Genomic DNA, 13,898 nt, shown 5'->3' on the forward strand with positions numbered 1-13,898 from the left:
ACAACAAGTAAGGAGACAGCTAATGTAACTTAAACAAGCATACGATCAGTGACGGAGACCACAATCTTCCTCATGAGCTCAGCTTCCTGGGAGTTTGGATTCTCTCTGTCCAACACAACCCCTGTTGTCCGAATCTTCCCCGTGGTGCTATTAAGGCTGTAAAACTTATTCGGTGGTCTGATGCTGTAGACAAGAGAACCATTTTCTGCGAGGTCTGGATCAAAAGCTACCACCTAGAGAAATCAGAAAGGCATGCTACAGTATATTGGTATATAAAAGAATGCTAAACAATCTTTTCCATTTCTGAGCATTTATGTAAGCTCTAAGGGGAAATATGAAATAGAAACGATTAGGATACAAGCATCACTTACAGTCTAATTGGAAAAAAGTGTTCATGCATCTTTTGTATGGCAACAGCAATCATAACAGCATCACTAACGTAATATGCAAGCAAGGCCGAGATCACTAAGAGGGCTACCAGATCTGCTGTAAAAATCAAGTCTACCAGTGGATGGCCACAAAGATGGATACACCAAACTTGGATTCTCTCTGTCGAACTAGATGTTTGACCCCATCTAGTGACTACCCAGTTTTTGCAGTCTAGATCAGGAAGCTCTAATTACAGAAGAAAAACTAATCAAAGTTCTGCCCTACCTCATCACATTCCTTCTGAAACTTGGCAAAGCACATATTTAAAGGGTTCAACACCCATGGGTGCCCTAGATGGACGGCTAATTCATTACCAGTCCAAAGGCATTCTACAGCTGTTCTTCCTTAATGGGTTTTCAGCAGTGAGAGAAGGATGAAAGAAGTGTTGAAGAAATATGGAAGAATTATAAATGAAAGATGTGGGCATCTAGGCCCTTCGTTAAATTCAGTGATGGGAGTAAGGTGATCACACAATGCATGTCTTATCCAAAAGCACCCACACATTATCAGGAAATGTCAAAACACTTCTTTTATATTTTTAAAGGCAACAGTGCTAAAAATCAGGAGAAGAGAAAATTCTTCAGGAGATGAATGAAAATCACCGCATTCTACCACCAGCCCATCTGACAAGAAACTCCTATTCAAGATACTAAAGGGCATTCTTTGGTTATACATTGCAACATATTTACATATCCATCAATTTGCACTAGCAGTGAGGATTAACAAGCTTACTCATCACACAAAAGTTTCCTGAAATGCACTTATCAATTGTTTTCTAATGTAATACATTTACAGTAGGTCCACTGTTGAAAGTGATACATGCATGATAGATCTCATATTATATTTGCACAGATCTTCAGGCACAGTTTAAATTAGGGAGCATGGCAGTGTCACTTAAAGCTTTGAAATTCAGCTCCTCTTGCAAGGAATGGTAACTTTCTCAAGAACGAAAATTAAGCTGTCCTCAGTTTCTTTTAGAAATAAATGAGTGCATTTTTTCTAATGATGTTTACTTTTAACTATGGTATCGTCCTGGACAATCCTAAATTAAGGTCATAATGGGGGATTTAAGTCCCAAGTGACTGATCTCAGGGTGGATTCATTTAACCACTTTTTCTACAATGAATGAGGCTGGAACCTAGCAAGATGGTGTGCAGATGTATTGGGGAGTGTAGGCCCTGGATGTCATGACTTTTTGTAGTTTTTATTGATGTTTATTTTATGGTTTGGGGGGTTCTCTTGTTTTTACTGTTTTGTGCACCACACAGGGTTGTTGTTACAATATAGTGGCTACATAAGTATTTTAAAATAAATAAGCAATTTTTTTGATGGAGGTCTACATGCTGTTCTGGTTTACTGAATGTCTACACATGTGTTTGTATTAAAAATGTGTCAATCTCGGTTTTGGGGTGTGTGGGAAGACAGAGTTTTAAACATATTTTTGCAAGGTTTGTTCACTGATGTAAGACAAACAAACCCAGTTTTCTTCCCATTATGTATTATTCCAATTAATTCACAGGGGAAAGAGAACAGGAAGAAGGCCAGTGACAAAGGAAGAAACCTTTCTTTTCTAAGTGAGTTTAATGGCATCAGCATATATCCAATCAGATTATGTTACAATACAACATCACTGAATGCAAAGAAACACACTCATTGCCCTTAATAGAGGACTAAGAAGTAAATACTGTCTTCATCTTAAAGGAAGTCTAGTTTTCACCTCCATTTACCTTTAAAATTGGAAGATCATTTTAAATTCACTAAGCATATAAAAATGAAGGCTGATGAGCTTGTCTTCTTTGGGATGGGTTGTCCTAAATTCACAGTCTTCTTCCTTTCAGGGTGTTTTGGGTGTTTGTGGGTGTGCGTGTGCACACGCACCTTTGAGTCAGTGTTGATTCCTGGAAACTGCAGTTTTCTTGGCAAGGTTTTTCAGAAGTGGTTTGTCCTTGCCTGCTTCCTAGGACTGAGAGAGAGGGACTGGCCCAAGGTCACCCAGCTGGCTTTGTGCCCAAAGTGGGACTAGAACTCAGGGTCTTCCGGTTTCTAGTCTGGTGCCTTTAACCCCTACATCACACTGGCTCTCTACAGTACATCTCCTTTGCTGATGCAACTGAGTTAGCAATTCTTGTCCCATCACAATGATCTGATACTTCACTATTTCCATCTCTCTGGTTCAGAATGAAGGCAACAGCAGCAACAACAAATAAAACCCCTTGTTTTTTCTCAAGGATATTATCATCTAGTTTGGGCTTGGGGTGTTCTGCCTTTAAAATGTGTTCTTTGCTGATAAAATGGCTGTCAATGCGTCAAGAGTTTCAATATTTTAAAATGTCATAATATGTGTTCATACATTCACAGATTATCAGTGGGTGCTAAATAGCCAGCACCCTCTAAACATTTTGAAAGCATTTCTGCTGTATCCTCCTCTATCCTCTAAGGTTTGGTAACACAGCCTTGCTCTAGCGAAGCTAATGGGAATGCAGAGTGGGTTCTAACCTGTAGACAAAACACTTGCCCAGGAAAAGCTTCGAGAAATAGATTCTACTGAGCTTCTTATTTACTTATTTATGCATGCATGCAATTGCTGGTGTATCACCTCCAAGGACTCAGGGCACTTTACGAACAAGCAAATGCAACAACGAAGAAATAAGAAAGAGCCAGAATTTATCAGCAACCCACCTAAGTTCAGCCCAGGGCCATCATCTGCACCCAAATCTCACCAGAACAATGTTGTTTTTAAATCCTTGCTGAAGACAAGCAGGAGGCTGCGACTGAAAAGGCAGGCCTCCTCCTCCTCCTCCTCCCCCCCCCACCACACACCTTCATCTCAAAAGCAATCCCTCTCAGATGCAGGAGCAGGCCAGATGGAGAGACAGTCCTGTAGATATCAGCATGCCAAGCCAGGTTGGGCTTTATAGGCAATAACCAGCACTTGGAAGCCAACTGGCACCTGAGGCAGCAGCCAGTGAACAGAAGTAGCCCTAACAGTCCTACTCCACCATGTTAGAAGACAGACTGCTGCAGTTTGGATCAACTGCAGTTTCTGAGTTATTTTCAAGAGCAGCCCCATTGCAGTGGTCTGCTCATGAGGCGATGAAGACCTTCGTGACCCAGGGTGCTCCACAAATGCCCTCCCCACCCCCACCCCCATGCCATGGCTACAGCTTCCACCTGCAGTTTGAGCACCAGCCGCAGTTCCAGGATTCCTCACATATCACAAAAGTTTCTGTTGCAAAGTTTCCCATTGCAAATTAATTTGATTAAAAAAAAACACAACTGTTCCTGATTTAGATTTCACTGATTGCTCCTGATTTAGAGTCCATTGGTTAGTTATGTAATTCATTTCAGCATGGCATAATTTTTGTTGTTTTTGTTTCACAGGGGTTCTCAGAGTTTACAGTATAGCAACTTCCTGATGCTATATTAATTTACTTGTCTCCCTGTAAGTAAAACAAATGCTTTCATTGGGGGTTAGGGATGGACAAGAAATGAATACATCTCTTGTAAGAAGTAAACATTAATCTCTGTGTATCACAGGGATTCCCAGACTTTATGGTTCTGCAACTGTGCACTGGAGATGGTGACATCAGGAACAAGCTTTGACAGTGTCAGTCTGATCATTTTTTTTTTTTAAATGTGGCCCCTATGGGGGAATCCAGATCCACAGTTTGAGAATCCAAGTCTACCTCACTGAGTAGCCATAGGGCAAATCAGGAGGAGAGAGTGCTGTGTACACTACTTGGTGCTCCTGAACCAAAAAGGTGGGCTATACATATAATAAATATACAGATGACTACCATGTTTAATAAAGGTAAAAGAAGAACAAAAATAAATGTAAAAATACAGCAAGGGGTATGAATAGACTGAAAAAGAAATCACTCCAATTTGAAAAAAGATGGCTGGAACTTTAAATGTGACTTGGGCTTCTAAAGTTGTATTATTTTTAAGGACATGATATTTTTAAATTTAATTTAATTTAAGGACATGAAATCATGATATACACTATGTGCTGAGGAATTCACATGCTTCAAGTTGCAACTTCTGTTCTCCAACTGAAACAGAAGTTTAAGGACCTATAGTGGAGTCAAGATTGACGGCACGTTCAAAAAGCAAAGTTTGTTCATAGATGTGGAATGAGGGAAGGCTCAAGGGCCAGTTAAGGTAACTGAGAGTCAATTTCTAAAGAGTGAACTTGGACTGGAGACCTTTGCTATTTCCACTCCTCTGTAGAAGATTAATGTTTCATTATTTTTTTTTAAACACAGTCTTCTTGTTTGATGATTTTGTGGATTCTCTCCACTTTCCACTCATTTATTTTCTGTTTCACACCCGTCATTTTTCTCCTAGTGTGATGGAGAATAATTCTCCCTCTCCCCCTCTTTTATTTTGCCAGTGGGATTTGAAGGGCTTTAAATCAATGCCTTTCAGAGAGGTCCTTGAAGGAGGTCGCAAACTAGGCTGAGAAAGTTGAAATTGGTCATTTTATTTTTACTTAAACAACAACAAAACCCTAACACATGGACTTGCACATGCAAAGAGAAAGGTCCGGGAATGGTTGCAAAGCTGGGAGTTGTAGATGCAGTTCAAGGGCTATGCATATCATCTGTGATTTATGCTTATCCAACCACATAGAATCATCATAGAGGTCACAGAATTTGTAGTACAGGAATTGGAGGTGAAAGAATTCTAGTCTTATGTTGCAGGATACATGGATTAAAAAAAAAAACCATTGCAATGGTTGTGACTTTTTATATGTCTTCATTGCTGTTGTCTGTAGTTCACGGAGGCACTGGGACAAACTTGATGAACTTTAGTCCTCCTCAATCTAACATACAGTAAACACTGAGAATGACGAACAAGACGCTGCTCTGGTTCACCATTCATGATTTTCCACTAAGGAAATACAAAAAACTTCTAGGAATCCCAGTGTTCCTTGTAAGAAGTGTGGCAACTTGATTAAATTACATGCATGAATCGGGCTATCACTGGCATTTCAAGTGAAGTTTTTCTCAATGCCGTATTTCCTGGACATGTGTCTTCATTACATCAAGTAACATGAGAAGCATTCTTCATTATAAACTCTTTACCAGGCCTTAAATACCAACCTCTGTGGTTTCCTTTTATTGCAAACTGTTTTACAGTTTGTGCCTTTATAAATAAATAATCTCCACGAACAGTTATTGGCAATTCAGATAACTTTACAAGATAGTAAATTAGTCTTTAAATTAAAAAAAAAAAGTTATTACTTAAAACCACAGTGATTAATTTACATCCAATCAGATAAGCCTGCCTCCTAAGACTGATAAGCAAGAGACCTTGGGGTATTTACCAGGGAGAAGTTCCATGTAACCTTGATGATTCCCACTGCAACTTTTACAGCTCAAGGAAAAAGTATGAAGGCATTACTAACCTACAGTTGCAGCTTTAGAGTGAGATTTTAACCAACTGGGTTACTTTCACTGCAATTGGATTTATTTCCTAGAAGATTTACTTAAGACTGCTGAAACCCAGCAGGACTCCTCCTACATGGATGCTCCACATGCTGCTATTAAACTGCACAAACAGGCAGAAGGAAACACCGAACAAACCAGCTGTAGCTACTACATCATATTCAGAAACAATAAACCAGGGGTTGGCAATTTATAGCCTGCAGGTGGATTTTTTTTGGCAGTCCCTAGAGCACACCTGGAACAGACGAGGCCAACCTTTTTGGCCTGTTGGAGGGTGGCGATTTAAGGAAGGGTGTTAATCTAAATTAGACAACAACCAGTTCCAAGAACCAATTCCAGCTTCTCTTCCTCCATCCTGCCTCCTACAATGGAATGGCCTAAGTGTGTGCATATACGGACCTCATTGAAGAAAGACAGCTCCCTTCATTCTCTTCTCCCCACTCCCAAGCACAGAGAGCTACAACGTTGATTCCTTCCCCTTCCCCATCTCATACTTAGCTCCATGGGTCTTGAAAGCTCTTTTGCAACTGAATAAAAATGCAGTCACCCTGTTGCACTGTGCACTAGCTTCCCATCATAAAACACCCACCTCTAAGAAGCTGAAGGAGGCACCTGGGTTTCCTTGAGTGGGTGTGTAGGCCCTAATGTGGTGCCCCACAAGAGCAGCAGAAGAAAAAAAAATTAACAATCATTTGTCATGTACTTGACTGAACTAGCTAGATAACATCCATGGTGGAAGTGGGTACCTTAAAAGTATGAAGGGACAAATATTGGATTTAGGAATCAATTCATTAATATACCAAAGAGATTCTAAGTCAATCCTGAAGCCAAAGATGAGATTCCTATAGACTCTACATGACATCAGTTCAAAAATGCCTTCAGTGGAAAGGCTGGTGGGTCTGTGCGTGGCTCTGTGACACTTGCTAATTATCCCTTCCCCATTAGCTCATTTTCTAAAAGTATCATTTTATAGATACTTTGTTTTTTCGGAATCACGTAGGTTAAAGTATTTGTGGAATCCTGCTTTGACTATGTTCTCCATCCCCCCTTTCATATTTTATAACTATGTTTTAAATATTTTAATCAATAGACAGATAAGGTAGAGCTAAAAAGATGTAATAGAATTCAAATTGTGATCTTTTGCACATTAGAAATAAAAAGCCACACCAAAGGAGAGCATCTGTTATATACTTGGACACCTACTGTTGTGACATCAGAGTTGGGAGGGGTCATCTCCACTAGGTTAATGAAGTACGGCTCATCCTTCCATACTGGATAATTATCATTAATGTCCAGCAAAGTGATGTTTACCTGAAAAGAAACATAGTTGTAAATTCACATTTTTTCAGATATTCCAATCAGATATTCCAATCAGATTCCCTTAGTACTGCTCTATGTGCTTCTACAAACTTAAAATATGCCTGTGTAAAAGACACACACAGAGAATGTATGAAAAAAGATGGCCCTGTCACACACAACAGAGCTTTTTTGTACTGTAAGAAAATATTTCTCCAGCCTCTTCGGGCTCAGCCAATTCCTATTCTTCATTGTCAATAGAAGAGAAGGTACTACTCCCCAGAAAGATTTTCAAAATTCTGCACTTCTTAGAAGGCTTTCTGACAATCTTGTCAGTACCTCTATCTATGAATGCATGAGTCACAAACCAATAAATGTATTTGACTAATTCTTCTCTCACCAGTCTTCCAAACCACTTCCAAGATTGCTACCTGGGTTATACACAATATGCTGAGTAGTTCCTCCACAGATATTCTTACTGTGTTTGGAAATGAGTCTGTTAGTTTTAAAAGTTGTATTTTCTTTCTATGCTTTGACTCAATCATGAGGCTTAGGTGAAGTTCATGTACAAAAATAAGATGTTTAATAGCAAGATTTAGCACTGTGCTTTTTCTTTTTTCATTTTTTGGTGCCATTGTGTCAATCTGGACTCCTGGAAACTTCATGGATAGGACTATCCAGGTTTTTCTGGCAACATTTCAAAGGTGGTTTGCTGTTGCCTCCTTCCTAAAACTGAGAGGATGATTGGCTCAGAGTCATCCAACTGGCTTCCATGCTTAAAGGAGGGCTAGAATTTGAGTCTCTCTGTTTGTAATTTAGCACCTTAACCAGCTGAAGCCCATTTTTAAAACTCATGAGGCCCTTTGCTTCTATAATGATTTGGGAATATTAACAATCAGATAAAACAAACAATTTCATTTAATATCCAGTTTTAATGAAGCGGTCTTACACTCTCTTTAGCCAGTGTAGATAAATCAACAGTCAGCAAAATTAACATTTGGATAATATTCCGACTAAATATTTGTAATTTAGACTAAAAACCTGTGACCATTTATTTGAGAGAAAGTTAATTTGAACATGATGACAGATGTTCTTTTCTCCCCCAATACTGTAACTATTTCATGACAGTGGATTTCAACAAACCAGAGAATGCAAGTTACTAATAATGTTAAAAGGTTGTGGGGAGGAGTATAATCAGTCAACTTGATAAAGAGGAGGTAACTGCTTGGTTTGTACTGTGCATCTCCTTTGGAGTCCAAGGAATTCATCATCATGAGTAGATATGGAAAATGAATTATACTCAAGAAGGAAAGCATTCCGTGACTACTGTTCCCACACCACTTGTCCCATCTGAATTATTAGACGAGTACATTGGCCTGTTCATTACATAGAGTACTGTAGTAAAGGTAAAAGCAACCTTTACCCTCAGAGTCATATTCCTGAAGCATAGCAGATATGAATGCTATTTTAATTTGGGGGAACACAATCCACTCAGGAGGAATTCAGCAAGCCCAGATGTCTCAAGGTTAAACTGCTCACCAAAATGGGCATGCTGACATGGGCAAATTCTTCTCTAATCCCTCAATCACTATAACAGTGTTGTAGCAAAGAACAAACAGCCTCATTTAAACCAAGGGATTGTATGCTCAAGCAGTGCACAAATGAAACTCTCTCTTTAAATAGTCTTCCTGGCTGTGGACTGTGATGAGGCAAGGAAAAAGCGGATCATTTTATATATTTATATTTATATATTTATTTATATATATCAAATTTGTCACCGCCCACCTCATTGAAACAACTCTGGGCAGTTTACAAAAGTTAAAATCAATTAAAATTACAATATACAATAATCTTAATAAATAGAAAATAAATAGATCCAGGAATAGATATAAAATTGGCAGTCATTCAGGGAGTGTAATCAAGGCGCCAACCACCCCCAGGATTGGGTAAGATGGTTGTCACTCCACTCATTCTGGCAGAGCCAGGTCTTTAATCCTGGAAGGCCGGGAGGGTAGGGGCCTGCTGGACCTCTGAGGGGAGAATATTCCAAAGGGCGGGGGCAACAGCAGAGAAGGCTCTCCTCCTGGGCCCCACCAGCCAACATTCTCTCGCTGACAGGGTCTGCAACATGCCCTCTCTGCCTGACCGGGTGGGACAGGTCCCTCAGGTAACCTGGCCTCATGCCATGTAGGGCTTTAATGGTGATAACCAACACTTTGAATTGGACCTGGAAGCAGACTTGGACCCAGTGCAGCTCACGCAGTAAAGGTGTTATATGTACCATTCTTGGGCCACTCAAAATTATCCGCGCGGCATGTGGTAGCTTCCGGATACTCTTCAAAGGTAGCCCCATGTAGAGCGCATTGCAACAGTCTAGCCAAGAGATGACCAGGGTGTGAGTGAGTGACTGGAGAGCCTCCTGATCCAGGGTGTAACTGGTGTGCCACACAAAGGTGGGCAAAGGACCTCCTGCCCACGACTGCCACCTAATTACTAGTTAGGGCCTTTCCAGCTATTCTTAGTTTGGAAGGACAGTAGTATGGCAGTCAAAGAATCAGACTTGAATGAAGGAGACAGGTTCTAGTTCCCATTTGACTATGAAGGGGCTGAAGGTTTCACTTTGGATGACTCTGTTTCTCTTTCTCAGCCAATCTATCTTACTGTTGCTGTGGGGATCAGAGGCCACTGCAGGATCTCTACCATAATGATATAGGCACCATCACATCATCAGAACACAAGCTCCACCCATTTTGTATGTATTGGTAATGTCACAATGCACAAGGCGTAACGATGTGTGGGAATGGCCTTGGGAGACAGGAGGAAGAGCTGCGGACTGGCCAACTGCCATGTCAAAGACATCTCAGCCCACAGAAGGAGAGGAGCTGTGTTCCAGAGAGTAAAAGGAGGGGAGGGGGAAAATACTTTCAGTCTTGCAAGATTCTATTAATGTAACCTTACAATAAAAATAGAGTTAGTACTCATAGTTGTACTTCTTGACTGGACTACCTCGAAGGGCTAACACAAGGAGAGATGCTTGAATTGTATCCACACAGTGCTGCTTTTGTTGTTTGCCCCTCTCCCCCCTCCTATGGACGTTTCTGGTGGGACAAAATTAGGGGAGGCCTTCATGCAAATATCCTGAGCTCCCAAAGAAATGGTGGAATATAGCTGCAAATAATCATAGTAACAATAACAACAGTCATCACCACCACAATAACACCTAATTCCCTTATATCAGTGTTTCTCAACCTCAGCAACTTTATGATGTGTGGACATGCTGGCTGGGGAATTCTGGGAGTTGAAGTCCACTCATCTTAAAGTTGCTGAAGTTAAGAAACACTGTCTTATAGGAACAAAGCATAAGGAACAGAGTAGATTTATCATCAGAAGTTTTACATTTCCTCTTTCTCCACACAGTACCAAAGGCTGCAGTTTTTATCAACGTACGCTACCCTGAAATGAAACAAAACCGACACTACGGATGACATGAACTTTGCTGCAGAATTCACAAAAGAAACTTGATGCAAAACACTTTGGATTAAAATATATATACTTGAGATAAGGGAACTGAATTGCCAATAAAATAATAATCACATCTAAACCTATAGACATCACAGCAACTCATGGAAGCGGCTTGGAATGGAAAAAGAAACAAGACGCTTAAGCACACCTCCTTGATCTCTCACTGTCCTTGTAAATTATTTAAACCGTTTGAAATTCCTATTAGCTGTGTGCCCTAGGGCAGTGACCTGATAGAGGAGCAGTTGCTGATGGTTTGCAGGATATCTGGGAATGAAAAGAGGAGGAATTAAAAAGAGAGAGAGAAAAAAACCCCCAAATGTAAAATAAGCAGAGACTGGAAATGGGAAGGAATTTCTAATACTGTACAGTAAAAAAAGTGGTTCTAGCAAAAGACAAACCTCACCTAATGAGCATATCTCCTTAACTTTGCCAAAGGTTTTTTTTTCTTTCTTTTTTTTTTTATCATATTGCTTTTTCTCTAAGCAAAAATATGAGACCTGCTTATAAATAACATGGCCTAAGAGTTTCTTCGTATATATTCTCTTCACTCATTCCAGGCCAGGGTGAAAAAGTGAAAGGAGCAGAGGGAAGAACAAATAACAATTATAAAACAATTATTATTACATTAATATCTTGGTATGCTGATTTTCCTCTATGCTCTAAGAAGCAGAAGTTAACATATATAGAATTTTCACATCTCATTTGGAAACTGAAAATACAAGTTTGGCTCAGTTGAATGATGATAGCTGGCCAAGATAATCCAGAGAGCTTAATGGTGAGGCAAGGATATGAACCCAGGTCTCCTAAATCAAAATCCAGAACTCCATATTGTCAAATCAACCCACAGAAGGCTTGTCATGGTTCTGAACAAGATAAAATGCTCAGCTTCAGTAAGCTCCTAAGTTAATCAAGAGCTATAGAAATGCAAGCGGTGAATTCAAAATAATTCCGCAAAGACCTCCAACCTCAGGCATTTTGCCTATACAAGAAGAGAAATATTTTAATCTAGTTTGAAAAGACTTAACAAGCAGAAAATTAGTTCACCCCAAACATGTGCAAACTCATTTTCCCAGATAGGGAATAGCCTAGGTTTGAGTGCCATCCAGCAGCCCCGTACTCTCATCAGATCTATGATCTTTCCAGATACACCTGGTCATAGCTTCTCATTAGGCACAAAAAAGATACAAATGGGAGTCTGGAAGACTAGGACTGTTTCATGACCGAAGAAAGGAGAAAGAAAATGAACATCTCAGCCAGATCTTGTAGGGTAATACACAATCCGCCTTTCTTCTTGTTTCCTCCAGCCTTTTTTTAAAAAATGATCTAAGCTAAATAACATCTTAAAGAAAACCCTTTACAAGTCAGCCTTTTTCCTCTTAAGTTTTTTTTTTTTTTTTAATCAGTGGAAGGACTGTTTTTGGTTGCTTTAAATGTACCTGGATGGCAACCTCCAATGTTCTGTGTTAAGTGTTTGTAGAAAAGTATTAGGACTAGAGTTACCTGCTTAAAATGTCTATGACAGAAAAGTCCATCAGTGGAAAAGTAAATTCTTCAATTACTTGTGTAATACTTTGTATACATCTATACAAAAGTAGAAGATACAGTACATTTGATTTACTACAATGTCATGTAGTAATCTAATACGGGAGATCAAGTTGAGATGACATTTCAACAAGTCTTCTCCAAAACAATCCCACCTCTTTGCTCTTTTCTTAAAGCGCTGAGTAGGTGGCCATGTGAAAGTTTCTAAGTCATGGAAGAACAGTTCTGTTCTGTTGAAGGTAGAAAGGCCAATTATTGTTAAAAGAATTTAGACACATAACTATGTTGCAAACATCAAATGAAGCCATAGCAGTGAAACTCACAGTTGCAATGCCAGTTTTCTGATTGTGACCAACACCGCCGTCCACTGCTCGCACAATGAGTATATATTCTGATTTAGCTTCCCGGTCCAGGAGAGATGTGGTAGTGATTTCCCCTGAAGCAGAGAAGAGAGAGGAGTGAAAAGAGAAGGAAGAGCTTGTAAATTGGATGGCAGTGGCTCAGAGGGATTTAAGTTATATATTCTTTTCCTAAGATTATACAGAACAATATGGCATAGTCACATGGACGTTCTTGCAAACCTCTTTACCTTTCATGATGTCACAGAAGGTACGCCTTCTAATTGCTAAGAAAGACGGGATTAGCAACAGAATGCTGAAACATTGCAGCATCTGAATGGGAAGTAAAAAGTCAGTCTACTTGAAAGAAAGAAAAGATATAAAGCCCTACAAAAGCTATTAGCAGGAACTAGAGGATGTAAGCTGGAAGCTATGGAAACAGGAAAGCTGAAGAAAAAGAAGTCCCAGGTCAATTGTATGTTTGGGTAATTTTGTAATCAGATGTACAGTACCTCCAATGTCAAAGGAATTCTTATTTGGAATCATGTATGCCTTGTTTCAACTGTATTGTAAATTCAGTCTAAACTATGATGCTATGATGCTCAAGATAACGTCTGTAGGTTTGAAGTGCATGAAAGAGCTATCTGGGTGTGATCCACTATCTAATACTTCTCTAATAGCCTTCTGAAGCTGTCTGATCTTCCCTCTTATTGCTCCAATAATGAACTGAAAGGTGCCCAATTGTCTTGTTTGTACAGTAGGCTAACCAAGATGGAATCATTCATCCATTCCCTGCCCCACAGCCCCAGTATTCAGCCTATACAGTGAAGTTCAATTCCCTGGTCAAACACAAATCACTTGAATTTTAAGGGGCTGTCCACAGCAGATTATCTGGGGGAAACGATTAAAAATTGATCTTGAACTGCAAGAGGTCAAAAGATTCACTGAAATACATTTGCCTCCCAAGTTCCTGTGATACCCATTAATCTGTAGACTGGAAAAAAAAGTCAGTGGGGGACTTAAAAAAAAAAAAAAAGGAACATGTCTCAGTGATGAATTGGTCCACTTTGCCCACAAAGTTACGTCCAATTAGGCACACCTTCACAGAGCAGGTTCAGCTAATTTTAGTGATGCTGTTCTTACAGAGTTCTTAAGTTGCCCCTTTTTTGGCACGCAGAATCATCTCCCTTCCTACAGAATAGGGGAACAAGGCAAGAGACTGAAAGTGATAGCACATCAAAAGCACTGCTATGCCTTTTCCAGATCGTTTGACAATTCTGTAAATTGAACAGTGGCATCGGGAAAAATATAGGCAAGGCAA

General features: G+C 39.8%; 1 protein-coding gene across 1 annotated transcript in view; it reads right to left on the reverse strand.

Annotated features, from left to right (window-relative positions):
• The window catches only part of CDH23 (cadherin related 23), a 469,716-nt gene that overhangs the window by 132,239 nt on the left and 323,579 nt on the right, over positions 1-13,898 (reverse strand). Inside the window, exons 20-22 of the mRNA XM_088144253.1 lie at positions 12,563-12,675; positions 7,083-7,190; positions 44-233 (exon numbers count right to left, since the gene is read on the reverse strand). Coding sequence (XP_088000379.1) covers positions 44-233; positions 7,083-7,190; positions 12,563-12,675 — 411 coding nt within the window. The remainder of the gene's footprint in view (positions 1-43; positions 234-7,082; positions 7,191-12,562; positions 12,676-13,898) is intronic.

This window comes from Python bivittatus, unplaced genomic scaffold, assembly GCF_059951505.1.
Source record: "Python bivittatus isolate LINGU-HERP-01145 unplaced genomic scaffold, Pbiv_v1 ctg000400_np1212, whole genome shotgun sequence".
Taxonomy (NCBI): domain Eukaryota; kingdom Metazoa; phylum Chordata; class Lepidosauria; order Squamata; family Pythonidae; genus Python; species Python bivittatus.